Raw genomic sequence first — 21,482 nt, 5'->3', positions numbered from 1 at the left:
GTCTATATCTTATTCCCTTTCCTCGCGCATTCTCCGGCACACCAGTCTCTGCTACTGCTCAGTTAGGTGTCCTCTGTCCTAGGGCCTTTACATTTGCTGGCCCCTCAGCCTGGAGTACTCTTCCTTCCTTCAGATGTATGCAAGAATTTCTTCGACTTTATTCAAGCACCTGTCTTTCTCTTTTAGTTTTTTGAGGTAGGATCTCACTCTAGCTCAGGCTGACCTGGAATTCACTATGTAGGCTCAGGGTGGCCTTGAACTCACCGCCATTCTCCTACCTCTGCCTCCCAAATACTGGGCTTAAAGGCGTGCAGCAGCACGTCCAGCTTGCTGTTGGTTTTTGTTGTTTGTTTTGGTTTGGTTTTGGTTTTTCGAGGTAGGGTTTCACTCTAGCCCAGGCTGAACTGGAATTCACCATGTAGTTTCAGGCTGGCCTCGAACTCACTTCGATCCTCCTACTTCAACCTCCAGAGTGCTGGGATTAAAGGCGTGCCCCACCACACCTGCCTTTTTGCTGTTGTTTTATATCCAATGCCTAGAACAGTCCTTGGCACATGGTAAACCCTTAATACATTTATGGAATGAATAAACATTATTTCATAGCTTCTTCTCATATGTTAATTTAATTCTCTTTATTTTAAAAATTTATTTGCAAGTAAAGAGAGTAGAGAGAGGGAAAGACAGAAGGAGGGAGGGGAGGGAGAGAGACCCCAATAGAGAGAGAATGGGCACACCCCGGCGCCAGCTGCTGTTCTCCTCTCGGCCTCTGGGGGCCGCTGCGGGCCAGGTGTGCCCGGGACCCGGACCCGCAGCCCGAGCGTGAGCCGCCGCGAGGAATCGTCACGTCCGGTCCGGGGCGGAAGTCTTCCGCTGGCCGACCGGGAAGTAGCTGAGGACTGGGCGATGGCAGTTCTGGAGGTCTCGGTCCCGGGCGGACCCGAGGCCACGGCGCCCCCGCGGTAGAGCGCGCCTGCGTGGCGGGCTCCGGGGCCCTGAGGTGAAGAGCGTTGGGGGCTGAACTGGGACTTTAGACGGGAGCCCCCATGGTCGCTGTCGCTGCCCCTTGCCTGGCCCGAGCGCCTAAACGGTCTCAGTACGGCGCTGGCCCGGAAGCGGGTCCGCCTGGCATCGTACCTGCCCGGAGGGAACGGCGAGCCCGGCATTTCCCCCTCACCACCACCACCAGACAGGCAGATAGCCCCAGGCCGGAGGTTCAAGGGCGCCGAGTCTCCCTAACCCCGTCTTCTCTCCACTGCCACAGGCATGGAGGGGTCTAAGACGTCCAGCAGCACCATGCAGGTGAGCTTCGTGTGCCAGCGCTGTAGCCAGCCTCTGAAACTGGACACGAGCTTCAAGATCCTGGACCGGGTCACCATCCAGGAGCTCACAGGTCAGCGAAACCCGTGGAAAGGGGGTGGTCAAGAATGTGGAAAGTGGACACCATTGGACACGTGGGCCTTGTGGCTATCTGTGGACACTGCCTGGGGTCGCCGTGTGAATCTAGGAAAGTCACACTATCTCTGGTTCTCTTTACTAACCGGGAACATACAGGAACACTAATATAGTGTGATTTTGTGTCTCCTGTAACCAAAAAAAAAAAAAGTCCTTCTTTTTTCCTGCTCCCAAAGTAAAGGATTAAGGAATGTGCATATCTAATGACAAACAGAACTTCTTGAGGACTAGCCACTACCATGTGCATTACACTTGTGACTTCACTAAGTCTCTGCAACAATCTCTCTGAACCAGGCACGGGGCTCACACCTGGAATCCCTCTGGTGGCTGAGGGCGGATTGCCACAAATGTTGAGGTCAGCCTGGGCTGTAGAGTGAGACCCTGCATCAAAAAACAAAAATATGGAGCTGGAGAGATGGCTTAGCAGTTAAGGCGTTTGCCTGCAAAGCCAAAGGACTCAGGTTTGATTCCCCAGGACCCACATTAGCAGCCCACATGCACACACAGTGGTACCTATCTTTGGAGTTTGTTTGCTGTGGCTGAAGACCCTTGCACACCCATTCTCTTTCCTTCCCCCTCCTCCTCCCTCTCTCTTTCGCAAATAAATAAATAAATGCCAGGTGTGGTAACACACACTTTTAATCCCAGCACTTGGGAGGCTGAAGTAGGAGAATCACTGTGAGTTTGAGGCCAGCCTGAAACTACCTAGTGAATTCCAGGTCAGCCTAAGGTAGAGTGGTGTATGATTCTACATACCCCCCCCCAAAAAAATGTGTGTGTGTGTTTATATATATTCCTGTGGAAAAGTGCTATTCTTGCATCATTTTGCAGGTGAAGAACTGAGATTCAGAGAGGTTAATTGACTTTTCTGAAGTCCAGCTAAATGGAGAAATAGAACGTTAAAAGTTTCAAGAGGGCTGGAGAGATGGCTTACCAGTTAAGTTGCTTGCCTGCAAAGGCTAATGACCCCGAGTTCGATTCCCCAGTGCCCACGAAAAGCCAGATGCACAAAGTGGCACACATATCTGGAGTTCTTTTGCAGCAGCGGTTGAAGGCCCTGGCATGCTCATTCTTTCCCTTTCTCTCCCTTGCAAATAAATAACTAAAAAAATATTTTTTTAAAGTTTCAAGATGGCTGGGCCTTTAATCCCAGCGCTTGGGAGGCAGAGGTAGGAAGATTTCTTTGAGTTCAAGGCTACCCTGAGACTACATAGTGAATTCCAGGTCCGCCTGGGCTAGAATGAGAACCTACCTTGTAAAACCAAAAAAAAGAGAGAAAGAGAGAAAAGAAAAAACAATTGTTTTTAGCCAGGCATGGTGTTACAGACCTTGAACTCCACCACTCGGGAGGCAGAGGTAGGTGAGTGCTGTGAGTTCAAGACCACCCTAGACTACATAGTGAATTCCAGGTCAACTGGGGCTAGAGTGAGACCCTACCTCAAAACAAAAAAAGATGGGCTGGAGAGAGTGCTTGTCTGTGAAGCCTAAGGATCCTGGTTCGAGGCTCCATTCCCCAGGACCCATGTTAGCCAGATGCACAAGGGGGTGCACGCATCTGGAGTTTGTTTGCAGCGGCTGGAGGCCCTGGTGCGCCCATTCTCCCTGTCCCCCTCCCTCCCTCCCTCCCTCTCTCTCTCTTCCCCCCTTCTGTCGCTCTCAAATAGATAAATATCTTTAAAAATGTTTTTAAAGCCAGGCATGAAGATCACTGTAACTTCAGTACACAACTTCAGATACACAAAGGGGTGCATACATCTGGAATTTGTTTGCAGTGACAAGAAGCCCTGAGGCACCTATTGTCTCTCTCCCTCTCTTTCCTTGCAAATTAAAAAAAAAACTTTTTTTTTTCTTTTCAAGGTAGGGTATCATTCTAGCCCAGGCTGACCTGGAATTCACTATGTAGTCTCTGGTGGATATTGGGTAATTGGACCCCAGGCCAACAGGCTTTGCAAGCAAACACCTTTAGTCGCTGAGCCAACACCCCAGCTCTATTTCAGATTCTTACCCCAAGCCTTCATTCGAACTCCTGCTTTGATAAGACTGATTCTGACTTGGGATTTTCCTTGCCCTTAGCACCATTGCTTGCCACAGCCCAGGCGAAGCCAGGAGAGACCCAAGAGGAAGAAACGAACCCAGGAGAGGTAAAAGAAGTGTTCCTTGCTCACGCAGTACCTGTGTTAAATGGGAGATTTGATATTGACATAAAAACACAGGAATGCAGACCGGGTACTTGGTCTGCGAGATACTAGGGTTCCCAGACTTCAGGAGTGAATAAAGAGTGATTTACAAGTGATATTTCAGCCAAGCATGGTGGCACACACTTGTAATTCCAGCACTTGGGAGGCTGAGGCAGGAGGACCACCAATTGGAGACCAACCTGGGCTACATAGTGAGACTTTGTCTCAAAAGTAAAATAAAATAAAAGCCAGTATAGTGGCACTCGTCTTTTAATCCCAGCACTTGAGAGGCTGAAGTAGGAGGATCACTGTGGGTTCAAGGCCATCCTCAGCTGCTAAAATGAGACTCTGTCTCCAAAAAACACAAATTTTATGTTAAAAAGTAAAACATCCAGGTGTGGTGGCACATGCCTTTAATCCCAGCACTCAGGAGGCAGAGGTAGGAGGATTGCTGTGAGTTTGAGGCCAGCGTGAGACTACATAGTGAATTCTAGGCCAGCCTGGGCTACAGAGTGAGACCCCACCTCAAAAACAAAACTAAACAAAAAGATGTATCAAGGGCTAGGGTTGTAGCACAGGTAGAGTGCTTGCCCAGCATGTGCAAGGCCCTGAGTTCATTTGCCATCTCTGGGTGGAAAGAAGGAAGGAGGGAGGGAGGGAAAAAAAAAAAACTTAAAAAAAATAGGCCAGGTATGGGGTTGCACACCTTCTTTTTAAAGATATTTTTTGTTTATTTTTATTTATTTATTTATTTGAGTAGCAGACAAAGGCAGAGAAAGAATGGACGCCCAAGGGCCCAGATGCGTGCACCCCCTTGTGCATCTGGCTAATGTGGGTCCTGGAGAACCGAGCCTCGAACTAGGGTCCTTAGGCTTCACAGGCAAGCGCTTAACCACTAAGCCATCTCTCCAGCTTGGTGGTGCACACCTTTAATCCCAGCACTCGGGAAGCAGAGGTAGAAGGGTTGCTGTGAGTTTGAGGCCAACCTGGAACTACAGAGTGAGTTCCAGGTCAACCTGGGCTACAGTGAGACCCTACCTTGAAAAATCAAAGAAAATAATAATAGAAAAAAAAATATGACCTGTCCATTGGATCACTGGAGGTACAGAGGTATACCTCAAGTCAAGGGGTGACTGAGTAGGCATCCATTAAAACATGCCTTTAGTCTGGTGTGGTGGTGGCCAGGGTGCAAAGGTTGCTGTGAGTTCCAGGCCAGCCTGGGCTACAGAGTGGGACTGTTTCAAAATAAAATGGGATTATAGGAGATGGGTGACCTGTCTATTCAGATGTCCCAGAGCATTCCTGATTTGTACCAGTTCCACTCCTTTCCATTCACAAAAGTGCTTGTTTTGGACAGTGAGTAGTATGATTACCTTAAATAGAAGAGATGATTGATTAGTGGAGCTGAGCATGGCACACCCCTTTGGGAGGCAGAGGTAAGAGGATTGCCATGAGTTCATGGCCACCCTGAGTCTGCATAGGGAATTCCAGGTCAGCCTGGGCTAGAGGGAGACCCTACCTCAAAAACACCAAAACAAGCAAACATAAAAATCATCGGTGTTAGAGAACTTTTTTTTTGTTTTGTTTTGAGGTAGGGTCTCCCTCTAGTCCAGGCTGACCTGGAATTCACTTTGTTGTCTCAGGGTGACCTCAAACTCATGGTGATCCTCCTACCTCTGCCTCCTGAGTGCTGCAGTTAAAGGTGTGTGCTACCATGGTCATTGGGGTTAGTTGTTTTAAGTATAAATTGTTTATTGAGAGAGGATCCCAGAAAACTATAGTAGAAACCAGGAACGTGAGATGGGAAAGAGAGGAAAGCCAGGAAAGAGAACACAGTTGGGCCAGTAACGAACCCCTGTGGGCACCTTGTGCTCATCATTCCTGGGGAGCAGCGTCTCAGGAGAGGTCACTGAGTTCATGCCAAGACTAATCCTGACTAAGTAACAGGTCAGCTGGGGTATTTATCCATCTCTGCTGTCTGTACTGGGGAAGGTTGATCTCAAGTGATTAGGGGCTGTTAATTTTGGCCACATTCTCTTCAGGCAATGTAAGATGTACAGTCAGAAAAAAATCTGTAAAGATGAAAAAGAAGCAAGCAGCCAAGCGTGGTGGCAAACGCCTTTAATCCCAGCACACTGGAAGCAGAGTTAGGAGGATCACTGAGTTTGAGTCCACCCTGAGACCACATAGTGAATTCCAGGCCAGCTTGGGCTACAGTGAGACCCTTCATAGAAAAATGATAATGCAAGTATCTGAAGTCAGTAATGTCATAAGATGTTGAACATGTACATTTTCTAAAAATACTGAAAGCATGGGCAGGCAGTTTTTTTTTTCTTACTTTATTTATTTGAGAAAGAGAAAAAGAAAGAGGCAGAGAGAGGGAGAGAGAGAATGGGCACGCCAGGGCCTCCAGCCATTGCAAACGAACTCCAGACACATGTGCCCCCTTGTGCATCTGGGTTACCAGGGTCCTGGGGAATAGAACCAAGGTCCTTTGGCTTTTCAGGCAAACACCTTAACTGCTAAGCCATTTCTCCAGCCCAGCAGGAAGTTTTTTACTGGTATGCCCACCGCTTGCTTGCTTTTTCTTTCTTTTTGTGTGTGTATGTGGGGTGTGTGTGTTCACAATCATGTGGCCACAAACGTGCATCTGTGTGTATGTGTGTGTGCGTGTGTGTGTGTGTGTGTGTGTGTGTGTGTGTAGACCAGAGACTGCCGCTGGGTGCCTCCCTGCCTTGGTTCCTGATCTGTTGAGCCAGGGTCTCTCTCACTTGAACCCTGAGTTCTCTGATTCAGCTTCTGTAGCTAGACAACTTGCCCCAGGGCTGTGATTGCAGGTGGTCACTACACCGGCCTGGCATTTACATGGGAGCTGGAGATCTGAACTCAAGTCCTCAAACTTACATGCCAATGCCAATTCCCTAGCCTCACACTGCCTTTTTTCTTTTCTTTTTTTTGAGGTAGGTCTTACTCTAGCCCAGGCTGACCTGAGTTAAGTATGTATCTCAGTGATCCTCCTACCTCCACCTCCTGAGTTCTGGGATTATAGGTGTGTACCGCGCCTGGCTACACTGCCTTCTTTGAAGTGTACTAAGTAAACTTGGTTTCTTTCGAAAAAAGAAGGAAAAAGAAAGCTACCTGCTGTATGCTATGGTAGTCTTCATTGTAGCCTGGTCTGCTGTTCTCCTTGTACACTGATGTACATCCTCCCATCCCTAATTGATAAATATTGAGAAAATGTAAATCTGACCATAAGTGCTGGAGATATGGCTTAGCAGTTAAAGGCACTTGCTTTCAAAGCCTGGTAGCCTAGGTTCAATTCCCCAGTGCCAACATAAGGATAGATACACAAAGGGGTGTATATGTCTGGAGTTTGTTTGCAGGGCAGCCTAGGCTAGAGTGAAACCCTACCCCCACCCAAAAAAAGAGGGCTGGAGAGATGGTTTAGTGGTTAAAGCATTTGCCCGCAAAGCCAAAGGACCCAGGCCCAATTCCCCAGGACCCACATTAACTAGATGCACAAGGGGGCACATGTGTCTGGAGTTTATTTTCAGTGGCTGGAGGCCCTGGCTCGCCCAGTTTCTCTTTCTCTGTCAAATAAATAAATAATTTTTTTTTTTAAATTTAATGGAGGTTGGGGAGATGGCTCAGTGGTTAAAGGCACTTGTTTACAAAGCCTGATGGCCCGGGTTCAATTCCCCAGTACACATATAAAACCAGATGCACAAAATGGTACATGCTTCTGAAGTTTTTTTGCAGTGGCAAGAGACCCTGGCACACCCACTCTTTCTCTTTCTGCTTGCAAATAAATAAAAATTTCCAAAAATAAAAAATAAGACTGGGTGTGGTGACACACACCTTCAATCCCAGAACACGGGGCCAGAGGTTGGTGGATTGCCATGAGCTTCAGGCCACCTTGAGACTACATGGTGAATTACAGGTCAGCACAGGTTAGAATGAGGCCCTACCTTGAAAAATAAACAAAAAAGTAAATTGGGGGATGGGAATGGAGAGGTTGCTCAGTGGTTAAGGTACCTGCCTGCAAAGCTTAAGGACCTGAGTTTGAATTTCCAGTACCCATGTAAAGCCAGATATGCAAGATGGTGCATGCGTCTGAAGTTTGTTTGCAGTGGCTAGATGCCCTGGCATGCCCATTCTCTCTCTTTCTCAACCTCTCTCTCTCTCCCTCCCTCCTTCTCTCATAAAAATGAATAAGATAATGTTAAAAACTGAAATTTAACCATAAACTTAGTATATCATACTTCAGAAATGCTATTCTCCGCTCCCCCCCCAAAAAAGTAATGAAATGGGAATTGGAAGTTGTCTGTGCCATAGGTACTTTCTTAGTCTATTATATACAAAGACTGGCTTAGAAATATCCATTTCTGAAGTCTCTGGTTTATCCAGTCATGTAATCATAAATGAAGAATAAAGCCAACTAGTTCTGAAGCCATTTGTGAAATAGATTCCACCTTAAGCCACCAGAATTCTAATGCCCTCTTCATTTCTTTCCCAGGAACCGTTTATTGAAACTCGCCAGGATGGTGTCTCTCGCAGATTCATTCCCCCAGCCAGGTGCTTACTATTCCTCAGTCCCCTGTCCCTTGTCAAGTGCCAGAAGAATTTTAGTTGAACCTGGGAATTAACACCTGGAATTGGGTGGTAGAGATGAACCATCATCTAGACTTTTGGCTCTTTTAGAAGAGATTCCTGATACCTGGCCCATGACCTTTTGGTGTTAACTGAGGTTTTTGTGGGCATTCATGCAGTGGGAAGGGATAATAGCTCTAATGATGAAGACATGAGAAGTGTTGAAGGAGTGATTGACTGAGATGGGTTCTTGAGAAGTTTTCATATAGCAGATTTAGATGTTCAGGTTCTCAGCTCCCATGATGCAGCAGCTAAAGGTTGCTGCCCAAGGACATAATACTAAAAATAGTCTTGAGTCTCCTTCCTTTTTTTTTGAGGTAGGGTCTCACTCTATCCCAGGCTGGCCTGGAATTCACTGTGTAGTCTCAGGGTGGCCTCGAATTCATGTGATCCTCCTACCTCTGCCTACTGAGTGCTGGGACTAAAGGTGTACACCCAGCTTACATAGCAATTTTTTTTTCTTTTTTTTTTTAATTTTTTATTAACATTTTCCATGATTATAAAATATATCCCATGGTAATTCCCTCCCTCCCCACCCCCACACTTTCCCGTTTGAAATTCCATTGCAATTTTTATTTTATTTATTTTGTGTGCACCACCACACCTGGCTGAGTCTCCTTCCTTTATGCTAGCCACATACATATACATTTTTTTAAATTTTTTATTTATTTATATGAGAGCGACAGACACAGAGAGAAAGACAGATAGAGGGGGAGAGAGAGAGAATGGGCGTGCCAGGGCTTCCAGCCTCTGCAAATGAACTCCAGACACGTGCACCCCCTTGTGCATCTGGCTAATGTGGGACCTGGGGAACCGAGCCTCGAACTGGGCTCCTTAGGCTTCACAGGCAAGCGCTTAACCGCTAAGCCATCTCTCCAGCCCACATATACATTTTTATTAATTAATTAATTTATTTATTTTTCTTCAAGGTAGGGTCTCATTCTAGCCTAGGCCAACTTGGCACTCACTCTCTAATCCCAGGTTGGCCTCAAACTCAGTGTTATCCTCCTGGCTCTGCCTCCCGAGTGCTGGGACTAAAGGTGTACACGCCCAGCTTACATATCAATTTTTATTTTATTTATTTATTTGTTTGTTTTTCTCAAGGAAGGGTCTCACTGTAGCTCAGGCTGACCTGGAATTCACTCTGTAGTCTCAGGGTGGCCTTGAACTCATGGCGATCCTCCTACTTCTGCCTCCTGAGTGCTGGGATTAAAGGCGTGCACCACCACGCCCGTCTTTTTATTTTTGGAGGTAGGGTCTTGCTCTAGTTCAGTCTGACCTGGAGTTAATTCACTATGTAGTCTCAGACTGGCTTTGAATTTTCAGGGATCCTCCGACCTTGATCTCCTAAGTGCTGGGATTAAAGGCATGTATCACCACACCTGTCAGAGAGAGAGAGGGAGGGAGGCAGGGAGGGAGGGAGGGAGGGAGGGAGGGAGAGAGAGAGAGAGAGAGAGAGAGAAAGAGAAAGAGAAAGAGAAAGAGAATGGGTGTACCAGGGCCTCTAACTTCTGCAAATGACCTGCAGATGCACATACCACTTTGTGCATCTAGCTTTACATGGGTACTGGGGAATCAAACTCCAGCCATTAGGCTTTATTGGCAAGCCCCTGAAACACTGAGCCATCTCTTCAGCCCACATATCAATTTTTGATGCTTCCTCTACCTTCTTAGTCCATCCAGGCCAATCTTATGCTAAGTGCCCCTGTGGAAGACAAGCATGGTCTTCCCTTGGGAGAGAGGTACCCTTGGTCAGTGGGGCTAGGAGTGGGTATGCACCCTGAGGCCCCTCAGCCAGTGCTTGAGAGTCTCTACCACTGGCAGCACAGTAAGTGGAGGAGGCCTCTCTGCTCCCTCATGTGGCCCGTGGGCGGGGGGCTGTCTACAGGATGATGTCTACAGAAAGTGCTAACAGCTTCACTCTGATCGGGGAGGCATCGGATGGTGGCACCATGGAAAACCTCAGCAGAAGGCTCAAGGCAAGTCAGCCTCATTTCACTGTCAAGAAGTAGTACAGGAGATGGCTGGACAGGTAGCATACCTACCTTCACTCATTTTTCCAGGTTACTGGCGACCTTTTTGACATCATGTCAGGCCAGACAGATGTGGATCACCCACTGTGTGAGGAATGCACTGATACTCTTTTAGACCAGCTGGACACTCAGCTCAATGTTACTGAAAATGAGTGTCAGAACTACAAGTAAGTCCCTCTGGGGTCTGGGACTGGGACTAGGACACTGCTTGGCCCTGACCCAAGAGCTGTGCTTCCCTCAGGCACACAGATGACCCTGCTGTCTAGTAAGTATACTCCACTTGCTCCCTTGGCAGGCGCTGCTTAGAGATCCTGGAGCAGATGAGTGAAGATGACAGTGAACAGCTACAGAGAGAGCTCAAGGAGTTGGCATTAGAAGAGGAGAGGCTGATCCAGGAGCTAGAAGATGTGGAAAAGAACCGCAAGGTAGTGGCAGAGAACCTGGAGAAGGTCCAGGCTGAGGCCGAGAGACTGGACCAGGAGGAAGCTCAGTGAGTGTCACCCTGCTCTTCTGCCTCCCTCACTACGTCCAGGAGGGGCTGTGGTTTCCAGGACAGTGTGTCTGAGTGGGTCAGCTGTCAGTCAGCAGCCTGTGTGCTTCACATCCTACCTGTCGCTTCCTGGCCCTGGTCAGGGAGGATTGCTGGGAAGTTGTAGATAAGGACTCAGCAGGAGCAGGAGAACACAGGGTTAAGTAGAGGGCTGGCACCAGGGCCCTCGAGTCTTGGTGTTCTCCTGGAAGGAAAGGGAAGCTATTTTGTCCTACCACCTGGACCGATGAATATGCTAGTTACGTGTGTTCTCTCCCAGCTCCAAAATTTCATGAGTCTTCGTGACACGAGAGAACCCTCTATCTAGTGGAAGAGATACCATATCCACATTAAAGTTGGAAAAAGGGAGAAAGTTGACTTTGTCACAGAGTGGTATCGCAAGTTTCACTGGAAATAATGTATACTGACTGCTTAAATGATAATAGTGTATAGAATTAAAATTATAAGCCAGGGGTGGTGGCACACACCTTTGATCCCAGCACTCAGGAGGCAGTGGTAGGAGGATCGCCATGAGTTCAAGGCCACCCTGAGTCTCCATAGTGAATTCCAGGTCAGCCTGAGCTAGAGTGAGACCCTACCTCAGGAAAAAAAAAAAAAGTTACAAAGGCCAATTATGATCAATTCATGGAAGAACCCACTTATTTACCTCACTTCTGAAAAAGAAAAAAATATATATATAAGAGGGGACTGGAGAGATGGCTTAGCAGTTAAGGCACTTGCCTGTGAAGCCTAAGGACCAGGGTTTGGTTCCCCAGTACCCATATAGCCAGATGCACAAGGTGGCATATGCATCTGGACTTCATTTACAGTGGCTAGAGGCCCTGTTGTACCCATACACACACTCTGTCTCTCTATCTGACTCCCTCTCTCTCTGTCAAAAAAGAGATATAAGGAAGCAGAGGTAGGAGGATTGCCGTGAGTTCAAGGCCACCCTGAGACTACAGAGTTAACTCCAGGTCAGCCTGGACCAGAGTGAGACTCTACCTCAAAAAAAAAAAAAGAAATATAGGAGAGATTGTTTTTGTCCTAGTTCAGAATCCTTAGTGTTTTTGTGCCTCCTAGACAGAACAGATAAGGCATTGGGCTGGAGAGATGGCATAGCAATTAATGGCACTTGCTTGCAAAGCCTGACACCAGTCCAGGTTTGATTCTCCAGTAGCCATGTAAAGCCAGATATACAAAGTGGCACACGCATCTTAATTTTATTTCCATTGGCAAGGGGTCCTGGCACACCCATTCTGTGTGTGTGTGTGTGTGTGTGTGTGTGTGTGTGTGTGTGTCTCTGTCTGTCTCTCTCTGCTCACAATAAATAAAATTTTTTTTTTGGTTTTTCAAGGTAGGGTCTCACTCTGGCTCAGGCTGACCTGGAATTCACTATGTAGTCTCAGGGTGGCCTCGAACTCTCAGCAATCCTCCTACCTCTGCAAGTCAGTGTTCTTTTTAATATTTTGTTTTTATTTATGTGAGAGAGAGACAGAGAGAATAGGCATGCCAGGATCTCTAGCCACTGCAAACAAATTCCAGACACATGTACCACCGTGATGCATCTGGGGTATGTGGATTCTGGGAAATTGAACTTGTGTCCTTAGGCTTCACAGGCAAGCACCTTAACTACTAAGCCATCTCTCCAGCCCCAAAATATCATTAAGAAAAAAAGCTAAGGCATAGGTATTCATCTCCAAGGGAAGTGATGTCAGGCATGGAGAGTTGGGTAAGTGCTCACTGGAGCAGGCCTCTTGGAGGTGTGGTGGGCAAGAAGCTGCAGCCCTCCACACTGATAGCTCACTTTGGCCCCTCGGCTGCCATAGGTATCAGAAGGAGTACAGTGAATTTAAGAGACAACAGCTGGAGCTGGATGATGAGCTGAAGAGTGTAGAAAACCAGATGCGGTATGCCCAGATACAGCTGGACAAGCTGAAGAAAACCAACGTCTTCAACGCGACCTTCCACATCTGGTAATGAGGGCTTGCGGGGGCACTTCTGGGGAGCACTTCAGATCTGTATCGTAGCTGTTGGCCGCCACGGCAGGGTGACTGCTTCCCTGACAACAGAATGTATGTCATCTTCGCCCCGCCCAGGTTTCTGTTGTTCCCTGTGACAGGGTAGGCACAGTGGGGAGTACAGTTCTAGAGCTGGATGATGATAACCGTCCACCCAAGGAAGGAGGAGCACATGAGTCCTCCCACCACACATAACCTGGTCAGCTGTTGGGCGCTGCCTTCTTAATTTAACTTATTTATTTTTAAAATATATTGTACTTATTTGAGAGAGAGAGAGAATGTGCATGCTGGGGCCTCCAGCCACTGCAGACGAACTCCAGATGCATGCATCCCCGTGTGCATCTGGCTTATGTGGGTCCTGGAGAATCGAACCAGGACCGTTTGGCTTTGCAGGCAAATGCCTTAACCACTAAGCCACCTCTCTAGCCCTTTTTTTATTTGAGAGAGGGAGCGTGTGAGAATGGGCCCACTAGGGCCTTTAGTCATTGCAAATGAACTCCAGACACATGTGCCACCCTGTGCTTCTGGCTGTATGTGGGCACTGGGGAATCCAATCTGGGTCTTTTGACTTTGCTGGCAAGTGCCTTAACCGCTAAGCCATCTGTCCAGCCCAAGGGTGCTGACTTAACCCTAGGCTCGTTCACGTATCAATTAATTTGTTGTTTTATTCTTTTAATTTGTAACTGTTGAATGCCTAGTGTGTGCTAGGTAGGAAGTGTACAAAACTCCCAGAGGCTACAGCAAAAAGTGTACAGTCTACCTTCCAGTTACTAATAGTCTAATGGAAGAATGGATTAAAAAAAAAAAAATAGATGAGCCAGGCGTGGTGGCGCACACTTTTAATCCCAGCATTCGGGTGGCAGAGGTAGGAGGATCACTGAGTTTGAGGCCACCCTGAGAGTACATAGTGAATTCCAGGCGTGAATGGGCTAGAGTGAGACTCTACCTCAAAACCACCCCCCCCAAAAAAAAAAAAATTAGATGAGTGTTATACAGTATAGTCATGGTAGACCCAGGGTGCTGTGGGAATACCTAAGGGTACTTTTCCCACTTTGGGGAGGCTGCATGGAAAATTTCCCCCAGAGAAGGTTGACGTTTAAGCTGAGAGGTGAAGTAAATGTCTACAGAGAGGGAGTTGTTCTTGCCAGAGAGAACATCATGTGCAAAGAGTGGTGAATTCAGAGAACTGAAAGGAGCTTATTGTGACTGAAGATGGAGCATAAAAGGGTGAGTGACTGGATATGAAACTGGAGAGTTACTAGTTCCTGAGGACCTTGTAGGTCTCATTAAGGGGGTGGAGTTGATCCAAAAGGCAGAGGGAATAATTGAAGACATTTTAGGCAGGGAAGTGACCTAAGTGTATTTGTTTATTTTTGTTGTTTTTGGATTTTCAAGGTAGTGTCTCACTCTAGTCCAGGCTGACCTGGAATTCACCATGTAGTCTTAGGATGGCCTTAAACTCATGGCGAACCTCCTATCTCTCTATCTCTGCTTCCTGAGTGTTGGGATTAAAGGCATGCACCACCATGCCCTGCTTTTTTTTTTTTTTTTTTTTTTTTTTTTTGGCTTTCAAGGTAGGGTCTCGCTCTAGCCCAGGCTGGTCTGAAATTTACTATGTGGTCTCAGGCTGCCCTTGAACTCACAGTGATCCTTCTACCTCTGCCTGCTGAATGAAGGGATTAAAGGCTTATGCCACCATACCTGGCTAAGTGTTTCAGTTTTTGCATTTGTGAAGAATAGCTGTTCCTGTCATTCACAGATGACCCAAAGGTCAAGGGGATTTGTTGGTAGAAAGTAAACAGGGAAAAGAGTAGTAGCACTGAAGAGAAGTAGACAGTTAAGAGATGGAGGCATGGGCTAGTGAGATGGCTCAGTAGTTAGAGGCATTTGCTTTTAAAGTCGGTAGGCCCAGGTTCAATTCCCCAGTACCCCTGTAAAGCCAGATACACAAAGTGGCATATACATCTGGAGTTCCTTTGCAGCAGCAAGAGGCCCCTGTACACCCATGACCCCTCTCTCTTTCTTTGCTTGCAAATGCCTGAATAAATAAAATTTAAAAATCAAGGGAGATGGAGGCACAATCTGTGGAGCTTGGTGGCTTTCTCAGGAAGGAGCAGAGAGTATTCAAAGATGACACTCAGGCTTCTGCTTTGGCATCTGAGCAGCAGAGGAAACATATTGCCTCAAGTTCTGCATTTAATATGCCAAGCAGGCTGGGCATGGTGGTGCATGCCTGCAATCCCAGCACTGGGGAGACAGAGGTAGGAGGATTGCCGTGAATTTGAGGTCAGCCTAGGACTCTATCCAGGTCACCCTGGGCTAGAATGAGACCCTACCTTGAAAAGTAAAAATAAAATGCCAAGTAGAGCTTGAACATATAAATCTGAGGATAGAAGAGATTTTTTTTTTTTTTTTTTTTTTCTGGGTTTGGGTGAATAGGAACTTTCAGTGTTTAGTAATTGTTTTATTTACCCTGTGCTCTCTTGCCTTCTCTGCAGGCACAGTGGACAGTTTGGCACAATCAATAACTTCAGACTGGGTCGATTGCCCAGTGTTCCTGTGGAATGGAATGAGATCAATGCTGCTTGGGGTCAGACAGTATTGCTGCTCCATGCTCTGGCCAATAAGATGGGTCTGAAATTTCAGAGGTAAGAACCACTCTCTTCCGCCTTGCACAGAATTCACCTCGTCCTCCTTATGCTGCTCTCCACTGGCAGAGGCCCTTCCAGCCAGCAGCCAAAATTTCCCATGCTGGAGGCTTCAATCTGCACCTGGGTCTCCTTCACCACAAGGCTCTTTGCTAAGTGGTTTCATCATCAGACTACGTGACTCAAGCATCAGTCTCTAAAACCTTACTGTTCTTAAGAAAGTTTGACGTTTTACTTTTGTGTGTATTTTATGTATATAATTTGAGAGGGGGAGGCAAATAGAGAGAATGGGTACACAAGGGCCTCTAGCCACTGCATATGAACTCCATACTCATGCATCACAACAGGCATCTAGCTTATGTGGGTCCTGGAGAATCAAACCTGCTTCCTTAGGCTTCGCACACAAGTGTCTTAACCTCTAAGCCATCTCTCCAGCCCCTCTCCCTTTTTTGTTGGCATGCACAGAGAGTGATAGAAACAGAGAACGAGAACAGGTGTACCAGGTCCTCTTGCCATTATAAATAAACTCCAGACACATGCACCTCTTTGTGCATCTGGCTTTATGTAGGTACTAAGGAATTGAACCCAGGCCATCATGCTTTGTAAGCAAACACTTTTAACAGCTGAGCCATCTTTCCAGCCCAGGTTTTGCTTTTAAGATAGAAATCAGAAATACTGGGCATGGTGGCACACATCTGTAATCCCAGCACTGGAGAGGCTGAAGCAGGAAGATCACAAGTTCTAAGTCAACCTGGGCTACAAAATACCTTTTCTCAAAAAAAAAAAAAAAAAAAAAAATTCCAAAACTTTCATTAGTCCATGAAAGAGCCCTATACAGCTATAAAATAACTATAATTTTTTTTCTTAATAATTTTTTATTTTCAAGGCAGGCTTTTATTCTAGCCCAGGCTGACCTGGAACTCAGTCTGTAGCCCCATGCTGGCCTTGAACTCCTGGCAGTCTTCCTACCTCATCCCCTCCACCCACAAGTGCTGAGACTAAAGGCATATACTGCCATGCCTGAATTATTCTTTTCTTTCTTTCTTTCTTTTTTTAAATTTACTTAGAGTGAGCATATGCCAGGCTCTTGCCATTGTAAGCAAACTCCAGACACATATGCTACTTTGTGCATCTATACTAAGGAATCAAACCCAGGGCAGCAAGCTTTGCAGGCAAATGCCTTTAACCACTGAACTCTCTCTAGCCCATTTTTTTCAATAACTAAAGTTTTTTAAACATGAACTCTATGGGAGTTGGGGGAGGGCTTGGGATAATTAAAGTCCTTGGAAAAGATGGATGCACAGCTGGGAATGTAGCTCAGTTGGTAGAGTGCTTGCTTAGCATGCATGAAGTCCTGCAATTAATTCCCAGCACTACATAAACCAAGTGTGGTGGCACATTGCCTATAATCCAAGCATCAGGAGTTGAAGGCGAGAGGATCAGGAGTTCAAGGTTATTCTCAGATAATTCTGGGCTACATGACACTGGGTCTTAAAAGAAAAAAGGGGGAGGCACTGGTTTGCAGTAGTCTCATATATCCATTTTCATCCACTTCTCCATTTTTAGGTATCGACTTGTTCCCTATGGAAATCATTCCTATCTGGAGTCTCTGACAGACAGATCTAAGGTATTCTGGGAGGCCCCGTTTTCACTGGGTTGTAGAGCTCTTTCACCGCCTAACAAAATCGTTTCATTTGGCGCTGGGGTGCAGCTCACCAGTAGAGCGTGCTCAGAGTCCACGGGGCCCTATGTTCAGTCCTCGGCACTGATGGTGGGCTACGTAAACAGAAGGCTTTAGGGTGTTTTTGTTGTTGCTGTTGTTGTCTGTCTTTATTGTTATTATTTTGTTTGTTTTTTGCAAGGTAGTGTCTCACTCTAGCACATGCTGACTTGGAGCTCATTCTGTAGTCCCAGGCTAACCTCAAACTGAAAGTTATCCTCCTACCCCTGCCTCCTGTTGCTGGGATTAAGAGTGTGCACCTCCACACCAGGATTTAGGTGGTTGTTTTGTTTTTTTTAATGTCATGTATTACTCACTTATTTTCTCAAAGTGAGTTAATTCATAAATAGCCAACAGTTTGTTCAGGCTTAGCTCTTTGGGGCTTGCAGGAAAAAATTATGTTTTTATATCTTGTTGAGAAAGGATCTTGGCAGATCAGAGAACACATATCTGAGGATGGAGAAAGAATTCCTGGGAGGTTCAGTGCATTCCCATTACTAAGGAAACTGCTCTAGGTGTACTTGCCCCATGCCTGTAGTAGTTGTTCAGGGTTCCAGAGGACTGAGTTCATCTGTGATACTCATCCCCAGTGGATACAGACAGAACCAGCTTGAGAAATTGACAGGACTGGGAAGGATCTGGTATCCATGCCACACTCATATCACCTCTCTCTCCTTGGATAGGAGCTGCCGCTATACTGTTCTGGAGGGTTGCGGTTTTTCTGGGACAACAAATTTGACCATGCAATGGTAGCTTTCCTCGACTGTGTGCAACAGTTCAAAGAAGAGGTAGAGAAAGGCGAGACACGATTTTGTCTTCCTTACAGGTCAGTATCTCCCAGTGATAAGTGAATTTGTACCAAATTAAATGTAATTGAAGGGATAGTAAGAATGGAGGCAGAACCAGGCAGCCACGCCTTTAATCCCAGCACTTGGGAGGCCGGGTTTGAGGCCAAGCCTAAGACTTCCAGGTCAGCCTGGGTTATAATGAAACCCTACCTCAAAAAACAACTCAAAAACAAAAACAAAAACCAGGCGTGGTAGTTGCATGCCTTTAATCCCAGCACTCGGGAGGCAGAGGTAGGAATCGAGGTAGGAATCGCTGTGAGTTCAAGGCCCCTGTGACTACAGAGTGAATTCCAGGTCAGCCTGGGCTAGAGTGAGACCCTACCTCAAAAAACAAAAACAAACAACAATAACAAAAAATGGAGTCAGTCCATAAAAATAGTGAGAGGGAAAAAAATGTGGTTAAGGCACTTGCCTGCAAAACCTAAGGACCTAGGTTCAATTCCCCAGTACCCATGTAACCAGATGCACTTGGTGGCACATGCGTCTGGAGTCTCTCTCTCTTTCTCCCCCCCCCCCTCCCTTTTTCTGTCTCTCAAATAAGCCAGGCATGGTGGCACACACCTTTAGATCTAGCACTTGGGCGGGGGGGGGGGGGGCAGAGATAGGAGGATTGCTGAGAGTTCAAGGCCACCCTGAGTATAAATAATAAATTCCAGGTCAGCCTGGGCTAGAGCAAAACCCTACCTTCTTGAAAAAACAAACAAAAAAAAAAAAAAAAAAAAAGAAAGAAAGAAAAAGAAGGAAGAAAGGGAGGAAGGAAATCATAGCACACAGATGGGCTAAGACCAGTTCAATACTGCAAACAGGACAGAATGTGACCACCTGGTTGTGGAATAAAAGAATGTTGTCTTAGGTGGTTTGGGAGATTTTCTTGGCACAGAGCTCAAACCTGCTTTCCAATTTCAAGAGAATTTTCACTAACCTTTGGAAATACACAAGAATGTGTCTGTTGGTCAGAGTATAGCAGCCCAGTGATATAGAGAAACCATGGTTTAAGAGTAAGGTTGAGCCGGGCGTAGTGGCATATGCCTTTAATCCCAGCACTCAGGAGGCAGAGGTAGGAGGATCACCGTGAGTTCAAGGCCACCCTGAGACTACATAGTGAATTCCAGGTCAGCCTGTGCTAGAGTGAGACCCTACCTTAGGGGATGGGGGTGGAGAGTAAGGTTGAGCCAGATGTGGTGGCACAAGCATTTAATCTCAGCACTCAGAGGCAGAGGTAGGAGGATCACTGTGAGGTCAAGGTCAGCCCGAGACAACATAATGAATACCAGGTCAGCCTGGACCAGAGTGAGACCCTGCCTCAAAAAACTAAAAAAAAAAAAGGAGGTGGGGGGACTGGAGAGATGGCTTAGCTTGCCTGCATAGCCTAAAGACCCAGTTTCAATTCCCCAGTGCCCACATAAGCCAGATGCACAAGGTGGCACATGCATCTGGAGTTCATTTACAGTGGCTGCAGGCCCTAACACACCCATTCTCTTAAAAAAAGAAAATGAGATAAGAGAATAAAAAAGAAAGCCGGGCATGGTGATGCACACCTTTAATCCCAGCGCTCAGGAGGCAGAGGTAGGATGATGGTCATGAGTTCAAGGCCACCCTGAGACTATGTAGTGAATTTCAGGTCAGCCTGGGCTAGAGTGAGACCCTACATCAACCCCTCCTCTCCCCCAAAAAGAAGAATAAAAAATAGAAAGGTTGAGAACCAGGTGTGGTGGCACACACTTGTAATCCCAAGACTCGGGGCTGAGGAAGAAAGAACATGAGCTTGAGGCCAGCCTGTGCTACCTTTTTGTGATAGCCTGTCTTGAAGAGTAAGGCTGAGGTTCTTCTTGCCCCTCAAACAAAGCATTTCGTTTCTTCTGCCTACAAGAACAGAGAGGAATGCTGTAACGTTGTAACCCTTACTCAACCCCTGCTCTAGACTTCTCATTTGTTTGGTGTATATCTTGTCCCTGTACTCCACAATGGCAATGAGGCTCTTGTGACAGCCTTCTTGATTTTGGGCTTTCAAGCAAATCCAAAATACACTACCATTCCTCGCCAAGCATTCTTTATTAGATAAAATGACATGAATGGTCCCACGATCATATCCCTGCCTGAATTGACTTAACTCGCATCTGTTACTAATGAGTTCTGCTGTGTCCATCTGCAGGATGGATGTGGAGAAAGGCAAGATTGAAGACACAGGAGGCAGCGGCGGCTCCTATTCCATCAAAACCCAGTTTAACTCTGAGGAACAGTGGACAAAAGCTCTCAAATTCATGCTGACGAATCTTAAGTGGGGTCTTGCTTGGGTATCTTCACAATTTTATAACAAATGACTTACTTTATTCCTTAGAGGGATGTTTACCTTAAAGGCTTTAAATTTTGTTTTGTCTGGGGAAAAAATGCTTTAAGTTAAATTTGAGTAATATTAAACCATATGTTTACAGTACCAAAAGACACAAAATCCACAAAAGTCACTTTATTTTAAAATATCATATGACAGTTTCCAGAGCTATAACATGCCATGTATAGCTAACAGCCCTTGTCATAGTTTTGACTCTGAACCCCATGCCTTTCTTTCCCTCTCTTCCCTGAAAATAACTAATTTAAGGATTTGTTTGTTTGTTTTTTGTAAACTGAGTTGAGATTGATATGTTTTCACTGAATTTTGTCTTTCAACTTCCTGCACTTAAAATATGAATAGAAACTTTTGTCTCCTCTGAGATGGTATGTTTGAGACGCACAGTTGGACAAAATAGGACAAAAACATTGAAGCTTTGCCTGGTCACCATGTGATGTGATCACAAACTCGATTTAACCCTTCACAAGGTTCTAGTACTGAATGCCGACTCTGCTATGTAGTAGAGTTATGAAATGGTGTTTAATACTGTTTGAGACATTATGGAGAGATTTAATTATTTGTAATAAAAGATTTGCTACAGTCTGTTAACTACCCAGAGTGTACTGATGAGTTTTTAAAGTAGAGTACTTTTTGTATTCTGGAAGAACTGAGATCAAGTATCATTACATGAAAATTCAGCTGAAACATCAGATGGTTTTTTGTTTTTTTTTTTTAGGATAGGGTTTCACTCTAGCCCAGGCCCCAGACTGACCTGGAATGGTGGCCTCGAACTCCTCGAACTCCTACCTCTGCCTCCCAAGTGCTGGGATTAAAAGCGTATGCCACCATGCCTGGCTCAGATAGTCTATTTTTAAGACCCTGTTTAATACTTACTTAGGTCTAGTGTTCCTTATTAGATTAAGTCAGAGAAAAGTTTGTCTAAACAACTTTTGCTAACCAAAAATGAACCAATTTCACTAATCTAACTCCTTCCAGCATTTTGACATTTCTAGTCTGATATGACAAAAAAAGGACGTTTGTCCATCTTAACTCTGATGCAGAAATGTGCATAATATTG

General features: G+C 46.0%; 1 protein-coding gene across 1 annotated transcript; it reads left to right on the top strand.

Moving 5' to 3' along the window:
* Positions 1-857: 857 nt before the first annotated feature.
* On the top strand, positions 858-21,016 carry Becn1 (beclin 1). Its single transcript, XM_004655338.2, has 12 exons — positions 858-997; positions 1,262-1,390; positions 3,526-3,593; positions 8,146-8,204; positions 10,168-10,258; positions 10,343-10,479; positions 10,608-10,802; positions 12,671-12,817; positions 15,361-15,510; positions 17,077-17,137; positions 17,914-18,056; positions 20,231-21,016. The coding sequence occupies exons 2-12, from the start codon at positions 1,264-1,266 to the stop codon at positions 20,397-20,399; spliced, it is 1,347 nt and encodes a 448-aa protein (XP_004655395.2). The 5' UTR covers positions 858-997; positions 1,262-1,263; the 3' UTR covers positions 20,400-21,016.
* The last annotated feature ends 466 nt before the right edge of the window (positions 21,017-21,482 follow it).

Source organism: Jaculus jaculus, chromosome 9, assembly GCF_020740685.1.
Source record: "Jaculus jaculus isolate mJacJac1 chromosome 9, mJacJac1.mat.Y.cur, whole genome shotgun sequence".
In the NCBI taxonomy this organism is placed as follows: Eukaryota; Metazoa; Chordata; class Mammalia; order Rodentia; family Dipodidae; genus Jaculus; species Jaculus jaculus.
Note: the sequence above shows the minus strand (reverse complement) of the source record. Positions and strands in the feature narration are given on the sequence as shown.